Source organism: Berkeleyomyces rouxiae (assembly GCF_048999995.1).
Source record: "Berkeleyomyces rouxiae strain 22BRR77 chromosome Unknown BrBRR77_ptg000003l, whole genome shotgun sequence".
NCBI lineage: Eukaryota > Fungi > Ascomycota > Sordariomycetes > Microascales > Ceratocystidaceae > Berkeleyomyces > Berkeleyomyces rouxiae.
The window spans coordinates 2,927,931-2,946,517 of NW_027396493.1; the positions used below are offsets into that span (position 1 = coordinate 2,927,931).

General features: G+C 48.1%; 4 protein-coding genes across 4 annotated transcripts; 2 read left to right on the forward strand and 2 right to left on the reverse strand.

Annotated features, from left to right (window-relative positions):
* Positions 1–801: 801 nt before the first annotated feature.
* Positions 802–4,044, reverse strand: BROUX77_003992 (uncharacterized protein; the record flags this gene model as incomplete). Its single annotated transcript, XM_073748704.1, has 4 exons — positions 802–1,625; positions 1,679–2,681; positions 2,744–3,175; positions 3,241–4,044. 4 exons carry the CDS (start codon positions 4,042–4,044, stop codon positions 802–804), a joined length of 3,063 nt encoding a protein of 1,020 aa, XP_073606417.1.
* A 1,358-nt stretch (positions 4,045–5,402) lies between these two features.
* BROUX77_003993 (uncharacterized protein) lies at positions 5,403–6,403 on the forward strand (the record flags this gene model as incomplete). The annotated part of the gene is made up of 4 exons (XM_073748705.1): positions 5,403–5,511; positions 5,576–5,615; positions 5,710–6,018; positions 6,079–6,403. The coding sequence occupies 4 exons, from the start codon at positions 5,403–5,405 to the stop codon at positions 6,401–6,403; spliced, it is 783 nt and encodes a 260-aa protein (XP_073606418.1).
* Positions 6,404–8,115: 1,712 nt separating this feature from the next.
* On the reverse strand, positions 8,116–10,683 carry BROUX77_003994 (uncharacterized protein; the record flags this gene model as incomplete). The annotated part of the gene is made up of 4 exons (XM_073748706.1): positions 8,116–8,276; positions 8,351–10,193; positions 10,271–10,404; positions 10,479–10,683. 4 exons carry the CDS (start codon positions 10,681–10,683, stop codon positions 8,116–8,118), a joined length of 2,343 nt encoding a protein of 780 aa, XP_073606419.1.
* Positions 10,684–16,652: 5,969 nt separating this feature from the next.
* Positions 16,653–17,057, forward strand: BROUX77_003995 (uncharacterized protein; the record flags this gene model as incomplete). Its single annotated transcript, XM_073748707.1, has 1 exon — positions 16,653–17,057. One exon carries the CDS (start codon positions 16,653–16,655, stop codon positions 17,055–17,057), a length of 405 nt encoding a protein of 134 aa, XP_073606420.1.
* Between the last annotated feature and the right edge of the window lie 1,530 nt (positions 17,058–18,587).

Here is an 18,587-nt window from a genome sequence, read left to right on the forward strand (position 1 = left end):
TAAAACAGGTAGAAACAAACACTCTGGTTGCGCTACTTTCCTTTGATGCATTGTTATCCATACATCATGGAGAGAGAATGTTTTCCGTCCTCCCACTGACTACATTTGAGCCTATATTTCTCATCGACTTTCATGGTATAAGACATTAGCAAAGGGCATATGACTACACCTCTCTACCGACAAAGTTGTTAAGACTAAATCAATTAGTTACCACAAACATTGAGGCTTGTCGTCGACATTACGCGTATTTCCAGTTTGGGATAAACTGGCACTTCCAGCCAATCACATCACGACACCCTTTGACCCCACCGAAAAAGCAAGCAATGGTGACACAAGACGCGTAGTCACCTGCTCATCATTTCAACCTCACGCCTAGGTAAAAAAGACAACTATCAAGATTGAATCAACACATACCAACCTAGGGGCCGCGTTTTCAATGATAGAATGGGCTCACAAAGCAGTCTTTCATCTATACGTTTCAGGACATTGGTTCAGATTAATAACATATTTTATCGGACATCTGATGAGTAATAGCGACATCAGCGACACGAGCAAAAAGCTGGGCGAAATAACATACTTAGTTGGATGGACATATATTCCACAACACAACCATCCAACTCCACCGACCCATATCAAAGATCAGATTGATTCCGCAAAATGTCTTCACTATAATCCGAGATTATAAAAAGAGACTTTCATCAGACAACACTTTTTCACGGCCATTAGTGGGCCACAAGATTTCCAAACACAAGACAACTTGGCAGCATACCAGTACAATATACCAGCACTACAGTCCGTATATTAATATTGGTATCTGTACTGGTCATCTGACTGTTGTCTGTATGCCCCTGGCTGGTGGCTGCGCCGTGACAAGCTGTCATATTCGCCATAAGAAGGGCCTGATTGGCTGTTGTTGTTGTATCTATGGCTCCCATTGGAAGGGACTGGGGGAGCGCGAGGAGCAGAAGGTTCCTGGGAGGATTTCCAAGCATGGAATTCCGGAACAGGTGTCGATGTAAGAAGGCTGATGAGACTTGAAGGGTTGACCTTGTAAGCATCAAAAGAAGCGACGGGGGGCAGCAGTGTAAGGAGGAATGTAATATCACGGTGAAGAGTGGCACCATGAGCTCTTCGTTGTTGGTCCAAGCGACGTCCGGCAGCTCCCTTAAGAGGTGACTCCCCACGAGCAAACTTGCGAGGGCGGTTGTCTTCCACATCGTCATTAGGGTATGGCCGCTTCGGAGAGTTTGTGGCACGCATGTACTGGGGCCCAGGGGATGCCTCCATGCGGAAGCCCGCAGCTGGAGTCTCACGTGAGGATTGCGGAATTTCCATCAGATGTTGAATTTTGGGTCGCTGCTGGACAGCAGGTGACACAATGATCTGAACAGAAAGAGGATCAAACTTGTCTTGGCGATCTGATACAAACCGGTTGAGGAAGTTGGTCAACTTGGGGTCTTCAGGGAAGAGTTCAGCCATCCGCTCTTCAAGCTTGGAGATCTGGGAAAGCTCTCCATAATGAGATTCATAGTTGTGGAAGTATTGGTAAAGACTCTTGGCCTTGTGAACAGTTTCAGGCTTTTGTGTCAGGCGGTTGACGCATGTTTCAAACACAACGCGGGCATCTAAAATCCGAGTTAGTCATGTTCATCAAGATTTTCACTGAAGAATAACTTACTTGTCGTGTCATCTTTGGAATGGAGATATTTCAAGTACTCCAGCATAAAGACTTCATCCTCAGGGAATAATCTAGCACCACGTTCAAAGATCTTGCCTCCAACGGGATCTTTATACACTACCGCCTCGAGTAGAGCTACCGCCACATAGACCTCACTGGTCAATCGACCACGTGTACGAGCATCAGTAAAGGCCTGTCGAAGACCACCACTGTGAGCACCACCCTTTCCTTGAATACGGCGCATGGCGCGTACCAAGGCAATCCAAATGAATGATATTGTTCGATTTAGGAGCTGGATTCTGGTGGAATATGCGTCCTTGATGAACTGCGTCTTCTGTTCTCGCGTGGGCTCTTGGGGAAAATTGGGATTTGGCTGATGGTTTTCGTCGGCCTCTCTAGCGTCTTCGAGTTTCTCAAGTCGCGCTATTTCTGAAGATTCCTTCTCTTTGAGCGAAGTGCACATTTCATAAAGCGTGTTGAGGACCGCATTATACGGTTCTCTAACCTCAGCAGCAAACTTAGACTTGTTCGGGTCGTCATCACCACTTGGAGGTGTTGATTCAATGCAGTCCGCATGCTTAAGAGCAAGAAGAACACTCTCGGGGTTCGCAATACGACCCTGGGTGAGAATGAACATGCCCATGGAAGTGTTTGTGGACACATGGAGGATGTTATTGGCAAAGCACCAGTCAGAATAGTCAACCCAAAGCTGCGGCCAAAAGCGGAGTGCCATCAGGGCTTGGTGATAGACATGAAGGATGCGTTTCTTGAATGCATCGTTATCTTCCTCTTCCAAGACGAGAGGATCGCTCTTCTCCCATTCAATCCACTTATTCCAAAGGTTAACTTGCTCCATGAACTCTTCGTACCCGTCAAACCCAACAGCAGGTAACAGTCTCGGGTATGAAGTGCGATTGAGATTACGAGTAAGACTCTCCAAGGCAATGCAGGCACTCTTGGCCGTCATGTATGAAGGTGAGTGTTCCTGAATAAACTTGCGGCCCTATTGTTTTTTGGGGCAATTAGAATATGTGATTCATCGAGTACACAGCAGAAGAAACTTACATTCATTTTGTTCAAGCTCATTTCAAACTGATCATATTCTTTCCACATGGTGTTGACAGTCGAAGTAGGAACACTGATAGCGCGTTGGTACGCTTTGCGAAGTTGATCGGCTTTTTGCTGATCTTGCCAGGTGGTTCCACCAAGTTGACCGGGACCACTACGCAAAAACTGAATGTAGTCAATCCAGAGCTTTCCCGAGTCCTTATCTAGGCCAACTTTTTCCATGACATAGTCGTAGGCCTGGGCAACAACCTTGCGGGCTTTACCAGTGGCGTCATTTGTAAGGTCATTTCGGCGACGGATGTAGTTTATGTAGACAGTCCACAAATCAACATCAGTGATAGTGACAAGGCATACATTGAAAATGCGCTCTGCTTCGGAAAAGTTATTGAGCGAGAGTTCCATCTCAAGCCATTCAACATATCCGGCTGCCTGTAATGAACGTGTTAGCATTCAAGAATTGAACCATCAAATTTCTCCCAACATTTCCAGCTTACACATTGGGGGAAGACCTCAAGGAATCGTTCATAGGTTCGTCGCAGATCATCGATATTGTTAAGCAGTCGATGCTGAGCAATGAGGCTGAGCCAAGCATCCATGTCTCCACGGGGGTCCTCTTTTAGGCGAAGCTCCAACGCTGCGATCGACTGTGCGGGTATCATCGGAGGCGCACCAATAGCAAAAGTCATGGCGGGGACAATAGGAGCCGGATGGCTTTGGTCTGTAGGCGAAGAGACCTTTGTTTGGGAGGACGAATCCGCATCTTTCAGGTCAGTCGCCGGTTCTTCAGGCTCCTGGCTATCCTCAGCAGTCTCAACTGATTCAACGGGAAGGTCGGCATCAACTGGCTTGACTATGGAGGATTCGGAAGTCTCTCCCCCAGTCTGTTCCGCGACTCCATTCGGTTCTTCGTCGCTGGTAGGCTCTTGCGGCTCGTGAATATCATCATCGGCCAGATTTGTCGTCGCGAGATTTTCATTGCTGATGTCGTCTTGCTCGTCTTCATTTTCATCATCATCGGAAGCTTCCAGAATGAAGCCACCAGAGGTTTTGGTTTGCGATTTTGACTTCACGGCCATTTCTGATAGCTTTTCCGGGATAGGAATAGACTCAGGATCATAGTCATCATCTTCATCTGCATCATCATCATTGGATTCATGACCACCGCCACCGACCGATGGGGCCTCTGTTTGATGCTCGCTAGGTTCATAATCGTCTGATCCATCCACATCCATCTCCCCCGATGACTTCCATGTTAAGTTCTCAGCCTGTTGGGCGCTTTCCTTCTCGTCGGATGACATTGCTGGTTATCTTTGAAGTGCGCTGGTGTCGGTGTATCGAGTCGGTCAAATGGTAGAGGTTTTTATGCGATTCTAGCGAAAATATGGTTGATATAAGGCTTGGAGCAAGCAAAAAGCCTAACAAATCGCGTCAGTCGTCCAGGTCTGAAATAAGCGACCAGCAGTCTGCAAATCTTGACTGAGCCATTTCAAAGAAAGCAAGGGTAAGTGGAAGAATACAGGCCGGTGATGCTTACTTTGCAGTACTTCACTGTGTATGTATAAGCGGACAGCCCAAGGCTACGTGCAGAAAAAAGAGTTGAGGTAGCGATGCGCCCAGCTTCATAAGCTCACAGTAATGGAAATGGAGACTTTGCACAAGAAAGCCCGCACGCAGCAAGTCCAGAAATCGGGGGTTGATATTCACAAGTGGTCACGTCACGGCAGCATCCAATAGCAAGAACAGCCAAATGGCGATGGTCGATGGGCGATGGACAGGAGAAGAAAAAAAGATCAGACCAAACACCAGCTAAATCTGAAGGCAAAACTTGCCCGTTGCACTTGTTCGTCTGCGATGTCGAAAAGTTGGCAGAAAAGTTACAGGGTTGTCATTTGGGGATTAGCGCGTGTCGGGCGGTGAGCAACCGGTCACATGAAACTCATGTACCTTGTAACTTTGTCAATGGTTGCTGGCGACAGGCTGAAAGCTGTAAGCTTTCTGCTGTAGTACCGCCCATTTTTCTTCCAAACTCTGAAAGCACTGTCTCTCCTCTTGATCAAACGAGACATTACATTGGCCTTGGGGCTCACCGACTTGGGCGGCGTGTTGGAACCGTGGCCAGAACCGCCAGACTGGCATCAGCCATACAACGCGTGATCATAGCATATGAGCTCTAACCCTAATATTCAGCCAGGGCTGTATGGGAGCCTATACAATCAAAGACTATCAATCAGGGTTGCTATGGCTTGCTCAAGGCAACAAGGCTTGTTGTATGAGGGCATCTTGGAACCTGTGGCTACTGTAGACTTCAAGTCACCATCCATGAATAACAACAAACCCTTAGACTGCAGTGTGTTGCTTCCTTCACCTAAAAAAAGGAAAACAAAGCCAGACCTGGGTGTCACTGGCCTGCCCAATCTCCCTTGTTTGTTGTGCCTGTCAGTATTTTTTTTTTTCAGCATCTGAGAGCTCCCTCAAATCCTGGCTTCAGCCAAGTTGTTGCTCTTCTCCCGTCTCAAAACCATCTTCACCTTTTGTTTCCTCTTTACAACCCACGCATAGCCTCCTATACCGCATTTCAGTCCTCTTCTTAACGTCCATTCTTTTGCTGTATTAGTCCATCTCCTCTATCTTTGCTTTATACTTCATACATACAACCATGTCTGTTGTTACTTTGCTTGGTGTTCAGGTCCTGAACAACCCCGCCAAAATCACCGATAAGTATGTCTTCGAGATTACGTTTGAGTGTCTCGAGCCGTTGGATAAAGGTAAATATCGACCCATCTAGTGCTAGTTTCGATAGCCATGGTTCTAATTACAACGTGTAAATAGATCTCGAGTGGAAGCTGACCTATGTCGGCTCCGCTACTTCGTACGTACCCTCGATCTCCGCTGCTTCTCTCCGTGCCATTGGTATTGAGAAAGGCTTTGCGAATGCGCCTGGCTAACCAACTATGCCACTCCAGTGACCAGTATGATCAGGAGCTCGACACACTTTCCGTTGGTCCCATTCCCGTCGGCGTGAACAAGTTTGTTTTCGAGGCCGATGCTCCTGACACCAGTCGCATCCTGGACGCCGATCTTTTGGGCGTCACTGTGATTCTACTGACCTGCACGTACGATGAACGCGAGTTTGTACGTGTCGGCTACTACATCAACAACGAATATGATTCCGAGGAGTTGAACGCCGACCCCCCCTCGAAGCCTCTTATTGAGCGTATACGCCGCAACGTTCTCGCCGAGAAGCCCCGTGTCACCCGCTTTGCTATCAAGTGGTATGTGTCCTCTACTTATACTCGTTCTATATTATACACATTGACTAACTCCTTCCACAGGGACAACGAAGCTGCCGCGCCCGCCGAGTTTCCTCCGGACCAGCCCGAAGCTGACATGGCCCCCGACGAGGAGGAGTATGGTGCCGAGGAGGTTGACGAGGACGAGGAGGAAGTCGTTGAGGGCGTTGAGGGCGTTGAGGCCGCCGGCGATGACACCCCCATTGGAGAAGATGCTGCTGGGATCTCGGACGATGGCAGCGAGGATATCGAGGGCGAGTCCGAAGAGGAGTTCGACGAGGAAGAGGAGGCCGAGGAGGAACCTGCAGGCGGCGATGCCATGGATGTTGACATGGTGGACGCCAAGCCCCAAGCTGCTGCTCACTAGGTCGGAGACGACACGCTTTTAAAGGCTCCACAGAAGAGTCTGGTGGCCATTTGAGCAGGTCCTGCCTCTACTTTTCCTCTTTGTGCTGTGATTCCCTTGCTTTTCTTTTTACGTTGGCCCACGGCGTTGCATTTGTGGCTTTTCTTCATCCACCTTTCCCTTTTCTTATCTAGGTTATGTCTCGCTCTACGACCGTCTTATGATTTGCCTAACGTCTTGTTCTTTCCCTTTGTCTTGGTGGTGATGTGGCCGGATCGAAAAAAACAAGGGTGGCGGCGTCGTTGGTATTACCCCTCTTAAGGCTGCCTACTTTTACTAGACAGATTGCCGTACATGTCAATATGTGTAGTAGATTTCTTAATTTTTCCATTGGGCTTTTCCGTATCCTAATTGCGCACAAAAATGGAAGTTTTGATTGTTGTCATTCACCAGCGATTTGTTTTGGTGTTATCGTGTGGGATGAACCTGTGGCTTGAACATGTGGGAGTCAAGATTTGTTGTGGCAGAGGAGAAATAATTAGGGAAATCAAGCAAAAGAACAAAAGTACATTCAACTAGGAGAAAGTTATTAGAATACAAGATAAGAAGGAAAAGAAGAAGAGAAGGTTCCAAAAACAAGTCAATAACCAAGAAACATGACAGAATATGAAAAGACAGGGGAAAAACAAGATCGCGCGACCCCAGAGGCGAAGAGAGAGAAAGAAGTAAATGTGGCGTCAATATGGCAGAGTTGAAAAAAAAAAACAAGAGGTATTAGTTTTAAAAGGGAAGAAGAAGAAGAAGAAGAATAAACCAAGAAAAGATGAAAAAAAAAGAATAACAGGACGATAAGTTGGTATCTAAAGCAAGATGCAGAGTAGAAAGAAATCTGACACACGACATCCATCCTCCCCCCTCCCTCCCCTTTGTTCTTCAAATCCCGTCCTCCCAACCTAGTACGCAGCAAGCAAAGAACAAAAAAAAAGAGAAATAAGCGAAAAGATGAAAGACAAAAAACGATAGTCGCAAGAAGAAGAAGTAAACAAGAAGAGAGTCAATGAGCAGTGGCGGAGGCGAAGAAGTGAATTGGAAAAAAAAAAGAAAAAAGAATAATGGCTTTGTGTACAACGCAGCTTGGATCATGTCGGTGACCAAGTGAGAAGAAGTGAAGCCGGCAAAAAGAAAAAAGAGACAACAGCATCCAGAGTAGATTGGGCGAAATGGATAATGTTGAGACGATATATCATTTCGCAAGATTTATTGGATGTTGTTGGATGTTTGGTAAATGTTTTTTTTGTGTTGAGTAAACAGGGAAGCCACCGGAGAAAATCGTATTTGGGTCGTCGTCGTCATTAAGTTGTAATAGAAAGGAAGAATAAAAAAAGAAAAGGGAAGCCAGCGAACCCATGAGCCACGCAAGCAAGGTAGATTGACTCTGCCGTTGTTGCTGTCACTCTCTCTTCTTCTCCAGTCTCGGGTTGGATGTGACCGACCGGCCGAAGGCTTGGGAAGGGGGGCGACGCCAGTCACGAGTCTCGTCTGACCGTAGTGAGGATCATGAGCTAGGCCGCTGTTATACATGCCAAGGCTGAGATGGCAGCGTGAGGCATGGAAAAAAACAGCGGAGCTGGGCCTGGGGCCGTGGACACTGAGCGATTGGTGTGAATGTTGCTACAGCATGAAGCATTGCAGACTGGAAAACTTGCAGCTAGTGACAGAGAGGAGAGATGGAACTACCAGCCCTTCTTGCGAGCAAACCGCTTGTTCAGGAGAGCCAGGACCTTTGGTACACTGAACTGAACATACTCCAGATCCAGCTCGTCCTGGTTATCCTTTTGCATCTCCAGAAGATCATCAAGCTTGAGATCCAGTTCCAAAAGACCACGACTACGACCTGTAGAGATAGATGGGTTAGTATGAGTCGCCCCAGGCACGAGAAAAAAAAGATACGGAGATGAGATAATTTACCCTTGTAGTGAAGCGAAATAACAAAGGTACCGGGCAGAGGGCTAGTGAAGTTGAAATAGATGTTGGCCCTCCGGTTATCAGGCACATTGCTCTTCTGGATCACTCCCTCCTTCTCTAACTGCTGATGGGTGAACTTGTAAGGGCCCAGCACCTGTTGCTTCTGTGGTTTCCTCCGAGTACCTTCACTCTGAGACCGTACATTGTGCAGATAACTCTTGTAGGTATCCAGCTGCGAGACTAGATACTGGTTGTGATCGCGAATTGTCTTGTAGACCTCGGTAAGCTGATTGGTCTCAACAATGACACCTTCCTTGAGTGAGCCCAGGTGCTGCAGTTCTTGCTCAACCTCATCCCTTAGCATAGAAAACTGGTCACTCTTGTCAATGACACGAAGCTCTTGCAACTGAGAAAGCAGCTCCATAGCACGGATACCCTTGCGGACCATCACAGCGTCATTCTTGCTCTTAGCGGCAGCATCTGCAATTCTCTCCAGGCGGAGGGGGGTCTTGGCAATTTGGCTGTTTGAAGGAATTGAACGCATGATCTGGACAAAGACAGACTTGGCTTCCATGAAGAAGACTTCCTCTTGCGTAATGTCTAGGGCGGCTGTAAGGTCGTCAATGGCGGTTTCCCATCGGCTGAAAAGGGGGAGGTTGATGATTCGATTCTCCTTGCGGGGCACTTGGGCGGGAGAAGCACCAAGTTCGCCCATGATGGTTGCCAGATGCGAATTGCCGTCCTTGTAGAGCTCGTTTTGGTGCTTCTGAATGAGGTTGTGCATGGCGTATATTTCATTTAGAGTAATGGACAGTTCTAAATCCTTCTTAGAAAGAGCAACGTAGTTGTCCATTTCTAAACTCTCGTAAAAGTCCTGCACTTCGCAGAGGTCTAGCATGAACTTGTTGACACGGTCCTTGTTGGCCTCGATGAATGGCTGGAGCTTAGCCATGTAGGGCTCCTTGGCATATGAGGGCTTATTGGCGAGGTTCTGAAGCATCTTGGCAATCAATGTGAGTACGCGACGAGGCTTCTCGGAAGGGGTTCCATCAATGAGCATGTAGGACTTGGGCGTGACGATGGCGGGGTTGATGAAACGCAGGAAGAAGAAACCTCCAATCATGGTGCAAATGGCTTGGTCATTCGCGTCAGGATATTTGCGCTTGGTCAGACTGCGAATCTGCTTGCAGATCCAGCGGATACCATAGGGCGCCACTTCCAGGCCATCAATGATGGTGGTGAGAAAGCCGTTTGCCAAGTCAGTCAGCATCTGGAGACGAGGCTCGATGGCGCGACGGACAGTCTCGTTCTCGGCGGCCTGCTCGGCTGTAACGCCACGCGGCATATCGGGAGGCAGGGAGCCGGTATCTTCTTCAATCTGTTCAATCATACGTTCGTATACCTTGAGGGGGTTGATTTCTAGGTCAAGATCTTTCAGCTCGATCAGGCTGTTGATCTTATCGGCAAGCACAGACTTGAGGAAGCTCTGACCAGGGCCACGGCGGGTATATGTAGTCATCATTCGAGAAACAGGAGTGTTTGCGCGCAGCAGCGATGAATAATCGGGAGTGTTATCGAACTGGTATGTTAAGACGGACTGAAACATGGTGAGCAGTAGATGCTCTTCTCTGCTCTCGTACTGGTTTCCGTAGATGGTGAACATGACGGTTTGAAGAAGGGAGTCGATTTCGGCCATGGAAACGAGGCGGCAAAGATGGGCAATGTGGCGGGGTTCTGACTGGAGGAGGAAGAGCAGGTTGCCGTACTTTTGAGTCTTGTCGTCATTGGGGAAGAAGCCTTCCTGGATATCGGTCGCGTCTTCAAGATGGGAGGCGACTTCGTTTTGCTACAATTGATTGTGGTTAGAGACATACGGGAACGTGAGGTTATGTCATGGTACAATATGGGAAGGGGATTGCTAACCTCTTCAAGAGCCATGCGGTTTTGAATAAGCAAGGCAATACGGGAGTCGAGATAACGGACGTCCTTTTCGAGGACAAAGTTCTTTTTGGACTGGGACGAAATCTTGGCTTTGAGATCACGAAGCACTTTTTGGGCTGAGAGTAGTAGAGGTGGTTAGCACGGAACAACGATTTGAGTACAATGGAGGCACACAAAGCCGTCGATTTACCTTTGGCCAGGTCATCTTCAATCTCTAGTTCGGTTTCGTTTGCCGACATGGACATGTACAGCGCCGACATGGAGAAGCGCTTGCTCTGGCGAGCAGAGCGCGTGGCGGAGCCCTCATAGGAAGACATGGTGTTGAGACGAGATATGGTTTGGAACGAAGACGTAGATGCAGTAGAAGCTCGAGATGGTTGTAGCATCACCGACATTGTGGCGATAGCAGAACCACGGCGGAGAAAGCTAGGCGGGCCGGCCTAGGAGTCTCAGAGAGACGATGGAGAGTGAGAGAAGAAAATATTGTGGACAGCCGGGTCAGGATGTTGAGGTTTGATGTGATGGTCAATGGAGTTCGCAGACGAGAAGTTAACAGGAGACACTCGAGAAGTTTGGCGAGGTTGTGTATTTCAGAGAAGAGGGGGTGATGGCGACGAAGTTCCTGGGGCGGAGAAGTAGAGAAAAGGCAAGCAAGTCGTGGGTGAGAAGAGAGGGTTTCAGCGCGCGAGAATGAGAATAAGAATAAGGGCGTCAGCGAAGATTTCAGCGACGGGTGGACAATACGGCGCAGAAATCCACACGGGCGATGCGCAGTGGGCGATGGGCGGTGGACGGTGGACGGTGGACACTGGAGAGCGTGAAAGGAGAGTCGAGCAGCGAGGAAATTGAGTATTCCTTTGATTATGGGGAGGGGAGGTGGATTCGAGAAAAAAGAGACAATAAAAGGGAAAATAAAGGAAGAATAAAGCAAGGTTCACTGAAAAAAACTAACACTAGTAACCCACAGCTAGATGGATATAAGGAAACGACACACGAGAAATAAAGAGAAGAGGGGGGGGGGGGGAAATGCAGGAAAAAGAAAATCTTGAGGGTAGATGAAAGAGAACAAGGACAAAGTGACAATTAAACATCCAACAACACGCCGTGCTGTGCGATACGGTGCGGGCTTGCAGACTGGCTGGCTGGCGTTGTAATTGGTACAGAAAATCTCAGACAGGGTGGTGTGGGCAAAACAAAAGGAAGGAAAAAAGGGGTCTTTGTTTCGTCTGGTTTCCCTGATGGGACTTGGCACGTTCAAGGTCCAAGGCCCAAGATCAAGCAAAGCCTCGGGGCCGGGAATCAAGGCCTTGGGCGGCCTGGGGCAAATTGGTGCGTGCATCTTGATACTCTTCTGGTTGGCCGCTAGTTAGCTAGGTCAGATGGAGCAACAAGAGGGAGAGGAGTCCCAGTCCCAGGGTTCACTGGAAAGCGACTCAACACTGGGCAGACGTATAAACTCACTGTCGGTCTCTGGCCGGCTGTTTGCCAGCAGAAATAAGCTACGAAACGGAAAACACAGCCCCTCGCTGTTCTTGTACGTAGACCTGCCTCGCCTCTACGCCCACGGCCGGCTGCCAGCACGCCCCTCTCTGAGGGTGGACGTCCAGATGTATCTGCTACAAGTAGTTGTGCTGGCGGTCAACTATAGCTAGTTGCTTGCTTGTATAAACAAACATCACCCACAGCATACGCACCCCGCCACGCCTTGTTTGAGCGGCGACGGCAAAAGACCAAGACATGGGAACCGCAACATGCAGTGTAGTGCAGTGCAGTGCAGTCTTACCACCAGAGCAGAGCAGCCACACAAGCCCGACCTCGCATGAAGAATCAAGGCCCATCCAGATTGCAACATCGCGGGACCCGACGCTTACCCATCCACGCCACCCCACGCCATAGTAACTGTACACTTGTATAGCCAACTACGCATGTGGCTATAGGGCTTTCTCTCTCTCTCTATGCTACCTGTACCTTCTCACTTGTGCAAGTAGAAGCCCATCCTGGGTCAGCTCGCAACGACCAAGCGCACACATAATACGCACTCACACACGCCCTTCCAAGCAGATACCGGCACAGCGCCAATCCTCATCACAGTTCCGGCCGGCGGCACAGAGCTTTCTACCACAACTGCCATCCATTGCTTCCCTTAGTTTCCAGAAGGCCCCAGCACGCCGCACGCTGGCGACACTGCATTGCCGTCTGAGCTGGCTATTGGCTAGCCTTGGATATTACAGGGAAGCCTGACCTAGGGCAATCAGGTACATACATACATACAAGATATACACATACAATAATATATCTGTGTCGCTTATCTCTTGGAAATAATGACAACCGTATACATACATGTAGACAACCACAAGTGGTACAGGCGGCTAACACCCAACATTATACAGCCACCTATCCACCCTCCCTCCCTTCACCCACCGACAATATTGCCCAGCATAGGCTAATAGTTCCGACTGTAAGTCTTCATATCCATAGTTACAGATATTGGATCCAGCCAGTCCACAGCCTCGCAAACAGCCCGGATGCAATATGAAACACGGCTCACACTGCTTCATTTGAAGGGGGTCTTTCTTTCTTTCTAGGATCAGGACACACATCACTTTTTCAAAGAATGTACATGTGCATGTCTTCATTTTCTACGTCTTCTAGACGGGCCTTTTTCGTCCGGAATGAACAGGACGTGAGAAGCTCGGGACTTTTTCTTTTTTTTCTGTATAAATCGAAGCCTCAACCTATACAATACCCACCCACCCACAACCTTGATTGTCTATTTGTAGTCCCCAGTAGAGTCCAAGCTCTCAGACATCAACTTCGGAGCTTTACAAAGGAACACTCTCTTGCTTCGGCTTGTTTTTTTCTTAAACGAAATATTCGTCTGAAGAAATTGAAGCTTCTTCATCAAGATCAGAAGAGAAAGAAGGATAAAAAAACACAAAGCTCCGTACCCTGGCTATGCTCGGATGATATTGGACTCAAGGGAAGATAGATGTCTTGATGTGACTAGCCAACCATATAAAAAATACTACATGTGTATATATATACCTCTTACGACTGGGAAATGTTGGCCTAGACCGGCTTACGCCGACTACAAAACTAGATTGGTGTGTATCTCAACCTGGGCTAATCTGTCACATGCCGCTACTGCTCGAAGCAAGGGGTCTTTGGCCAAGATTTGAGATTGTAGGTCCCAGTTAGGGTGTAAAGTGAAAACCTGCCTACTACAAGGGGCTATTCCAAGGAGATACCTATGTATGGATGTAGTACAAGACAAGCATCATATACAACGAAACCCAACACAAGACTCGACGTGACTACATTTCGCCTTTCCGCATGCCATCTCACGATGTCTCGCACTACTCGTTGCGCTCTGTAGATCTAAGACGCAGTTTCGTCTAGGCTAGACTAACGTTATACATGTGCATCTATCTATGTACATACACATACTTTTGTGTCACACAAGTGTAGTTATACCAAGGAACTAGATGGTTTGTGAAGGCGACGCATATTCAAACACTGATGAACATGCCAGACCGCGGATGTGACTCGACAATTACTGGTATACCAATTCTACAAGAAACATGACTACACGAGTATGTATAGCTAACCAGCTATGGTGATGAAATGAAAGTACCATGTGCATACCTACGATGTGTATGTGTGTATCCTATCCATCGTGTCTGTCGCACTTGTGACGCCGAATAAAGCACTATATCTCTCATATCCCGGTGGCTTGTAGCAGACAAGCTTCCATGCAAGTGGTCACGCAGCACTGTGAACATCTATGGTGACTTTCAGTTGCAACCAACTCCCTAGCCTCACGCTTTTCTTTGAGGCGCGCACCACTGCAAAGCCTGCAGGCTGCCTGCTTCATCTTGTCTCTCAGGTGAGTGTAAGTGTAGCTTGAAGGTGAATGAGGGTAACAATAATGACGGAGCACAGAATTGCAGAGGGTGAATGCGTGGGCAAGAGAGAGCTTGGAGCCTCGCATTTGACATAACCCAACTATCTACACTTACGTAGCTAGCTACATCATGCTGGTGTACGTGTGTAGTTAGTTTGTATGTACATGGTACTTGTACTTCTGCATGGAACCAACCCCACTACAAAGCGCGTTATGGATTTGGAGATCACGTCGTTTCATTTCCACGCTTTGCAATGCCGGAACTTCCCTACCCCTGAATAAAGCGGAGGGAGGCAGAAGCGCAGGCCAGAAGCAGAAGGCAAAGGCAAAGGCAAAGGCAAAGAAGCAGCAAGGCTGGTGGCAAAAAAGGCAAGAGTCAAAGACAGAGGGAGCAGGGGCAAGGACTGGGGCTAAGGGACCCACTCACACTTGACGACCTAAATAAGCTAAGGAACACAGCAAGATCAAGAACAGAAGGTGCTTGCAAGGTGGCCCCTCCCACCCCCCACCCCGACTCTCAACTCAACTGCCTCCTTCCCTTGTGCGCCCCAGTACCTGTACATCTCTGGCTGACATTTGAAGGCAGGTGTGCCTATAAGAACAAGTATAGCTACACTCACACAAATCCCTTCCCCTCTTTCAAGCAGAGGTCCGTGCAGAAGGTGATATCACGCTCCGTCGTGCCCTCTAAACAAAACCAACGTCTACTCTCTGTCACCTGCCCTGTAGGGGGTTGTGCCTGTTTGACCCTCTACATAATCAACCACAGACCCGAACACTTGAGGTAGTTAGGTATTACATTAGTTAGTTACCTCTGTTGCAGATTCTCCCAACTGGCCTCATCTTCGTTGCTGGAATACAACCCATCGCTTAGCCACGCGGCGGTGGCCTCACGGAGTCTAGACCCAGATCTATGTATGTGTGTACATACACTCAACGCAAAAAGACCACACAATACACAATGTGCGCACATGGCCTGTGGCCGCCCAGCCCGCCAACGCAACGGGGCGATTCTATTTCCATCCGTTGTTTGATTGCGAGTTTCTGCCGTGCAATACGCTGCTTCCACCCAACAGCCTGTTCTTCTCTGGCCATCCAGCCAGCGCTAGCAGCGCCATCTCTGCGATCGATTGTTGGGATGGAGGAACTGAGAGTTATTTCTAGGGCTTATGCCCCAGTCTATGACGCAGATAAAGGGACAAAGGGGAAAGAATCAGCACACACCCAGTAGCCCCAGCCTCAGCCTATTCCAGCCAGCGGAGCAAAAAGAGGGACGCATGGAGCCAGGGAACTAGCAAAGAAGCAAAGTCCTCGACGCAAGGGAGCGGCAGTGATGTGCGCTTGTGATGCGTGAGGGCACAGCATTTCATTTGGGCTGGCTGTGGAAAAGCACATCCAACCACACATGCGCCCACACACATGCAACACAGACAGATGGACGTGCACTCGAATCGTGCATAGCAGACCATGGTTGTACCTACACTTTTACCCTTTCCCACTTGTTTGTCACAGCCAAAACTCCACCATCGACAAGTGCAGTGAGGCAAAGGCCAAAGCTCCTGGCGTCATGCGGCATCTTCTTTTCCCAAACCATGTAGTCGCCCTCCACCAACGCACTTGCCCGCCTGCTACTGTGGCTTTGTCGTACACGAATGTTATCACGTCACGGGAATCCAGGCTTGGAGCAACTAATACAAAGAGTTTATTTGCCATCTTGCTCTGACTGGACGAGACCGAAACATGAAGTGGTCTTTTGTTTTCATCAATTACAAGATCTCGTATAAGCGTAAGTGATGGGAGTTTCATAGCTAATATCTGAGCTTGGTCGTTGTGGCATTCAAACGTTGACTTGTACGACACAGTTTGCCCACAAAGCTACATGGTGATGACTGGTTCTTGAATTGAGTTTGATCTGTTGAGGTTAACATGTATTGACTGAAGTTGCAAAAGAAAAAAAAATCTCACATGGCGTCGAAATAAACAACAATATCTACAAAAACAAATTTCGTCGCAGTTTTGTTTCCAATGTCTCCCTCCATTTACACCAAAAGCTTGTTTTTGGGTGTCGATACACCCCAAAAATTTCAGTCGCGCATTGTCTTTTTCCTTCAAAAACTAAGATAAGGAATCACAAAACATCAAAAACATCTTCCGGCAACGTGCCTGAGTGGTTAAAGGGTATGACTAGAAATCATATGGGTTCGCCCTCACAGGTTCGAATCCTGTCGTTGTCGAAAACAGCAATTTGCAAAGGCTCAAGTTTTCTTTTTCTCTTTTTTCTACAAAAATCACCAATCTCACGAAGTAGAAAATGGAGGGGGAAAAATTGCATCAAAATCGGCAAATTGGCTACCTTGTTTTTTTTTTCCGTCCGTAGCCTCGTTTTTTTTTTTTTTTTTTTTTTTGGCTGACGAACGCGCAAAAGGAGGCGCTGCCAGGGACCACACAGAGACAGAGTTTATGTCGCTTGCCCGGGCCCAGCGGTGGCGCAAAACATGGCTCCAGGAAGGCTCTGACAAGTGGTGGAACACCCAGAAGAAGCCCTCCCACCTGACACACCAGTTAGATGCGCCCAAACTCTGGAAGCACGAGTATAAAAGCTTCGGACGACAGACGGTTGGTCGTGTGCTGAGTGCGAGATCCGCTCATGGGGACTTCGCCCAGTACCACCGCCGCTTTGCTCACGAAGACGCCGAACTACTCTGCCCAGACTGCAACGAGGAGAAGTCTGCCTTTCACGCATGGACCTGCGCCCATGTCGCTAGACCTTTCCAAGAAAGATTCATTCAGAAGCTGATCGTCTCCGAGAAGGGCTTCCGCGCTCTCGCAAAGAAGTTGATGCCCAGCGCCACGCAGGCTGAATAAATCCACACCACCTTCTCACATATTTCCTTTGTCTGCGGCGCCATCTTTCGAAGATATGGTTTTTCGTTTTTTGTTTTGCTTCTGTTCTGTCTTTTCTTTTGCTACCATGTGCTTTACTGCGTTCGTTTCTGTATACTTTCCGTTTTTTTTTTTTTTGTTACTTGTTTCCTTGTACCACACATGCAGAATTCCACCCACTAGATATCCTACGCTCGCGCGGGGGTTGAAAAGCCCCGATTTCTAGGGTTTTCTCATGACTAGCAGATCTGCTAGGATCTGTGTCCGCCTCACGGCGGGCCGTGTAATGCTTTTCATGTAGCTTAGTCACGTAAAATAAAGTCAAGTCAAGTCAAGTCAAGTAGCCTCGTTTTTTTTTGGAACAACCGCCCCCGTGTTCAGCTTGTTTTTTTTTTTTTCTTTCTCCACACATCCTTCGCTCGCCCGGATTTCCAATACTCGCAATCTCCCGGCCGCCCGCCCTTTCAATTCAGGGGCCTGCGCTAATAGTTCAAGTGGCTTAGTGCCCTGAAAGAACCAGAAAGGAAGAAAGGAAGAACAAAAAAAGGAAGCCCCTAAATCTTACCTCTTTTTCTCTCCAGCGGTTTAGTTGAGCCTTGGTCCCTGACTAGGACCACAATGGTCCCTCTCCTCTGGGCCTTGTTGGTACATGTCCTGTTCTGTCAGTGACATGATGCTACCAATATAGCAATACGAAAGATGAATCTGCAGGCTGATGGCTTTAGTTTTCTTTTTTTTGTGGCTGGTGATGTGTGAGCAGACAAAGGCCACAAGTAGTCTTTTTCTTCTAACTGCTTTTATATCAGCCCCGGTCTAGTGATTCGACGTGACATATGTTCCTGTAACTTGGGAGAGAAACATGTGCAAGATAAACAATAACTAACACATCAACTAATGTCAAAGTCAGTGACCCACTCTCCCGTCCCCCACTCCCTCAAGAAAACAAGGAAAAAGAAGAGGGCTGGCCCAGAATGCTGTCTTAGGCTTAGGTCTGCATAAGTGCATACACACACGTACATGCGCATGCGAAACACACGGACTCTGTCTGTCTATATGTGAAGAATATGAACAGCGCAGGAGAAAAGACGTGAAGATTAAAATGCTATAATTATCAAAAGGAAACATGAACGACAAGATAGGCCTAGCTCTGGACTGTGCTTCAGTGACATGTGCGTCTTTGATGAATCCACTTGGCACCTCGAGCCATGAAGCATATACATACACTTATATGTGTAATTACATGTTGCACATGGGCAGAAACAAGTCTTTACATGCGGACATATCGCATCTACGCATCATCAAGTACACTCACATGCCAACAACTGCTCACATAGGCATCCTGGTATTTGTGCAAACCGCCAAGTTATCAGCATCTGACTTCGACCAAGCACTTCACGTCTCCTCTACCACGCGACGCCGTGAGAGTCTCTAGCGGCTAAGACAATGTGACAGCGACAACTGAGACAGATCTAGCCCAGTACAATTACACTGCATGTAATATCATGCACACAC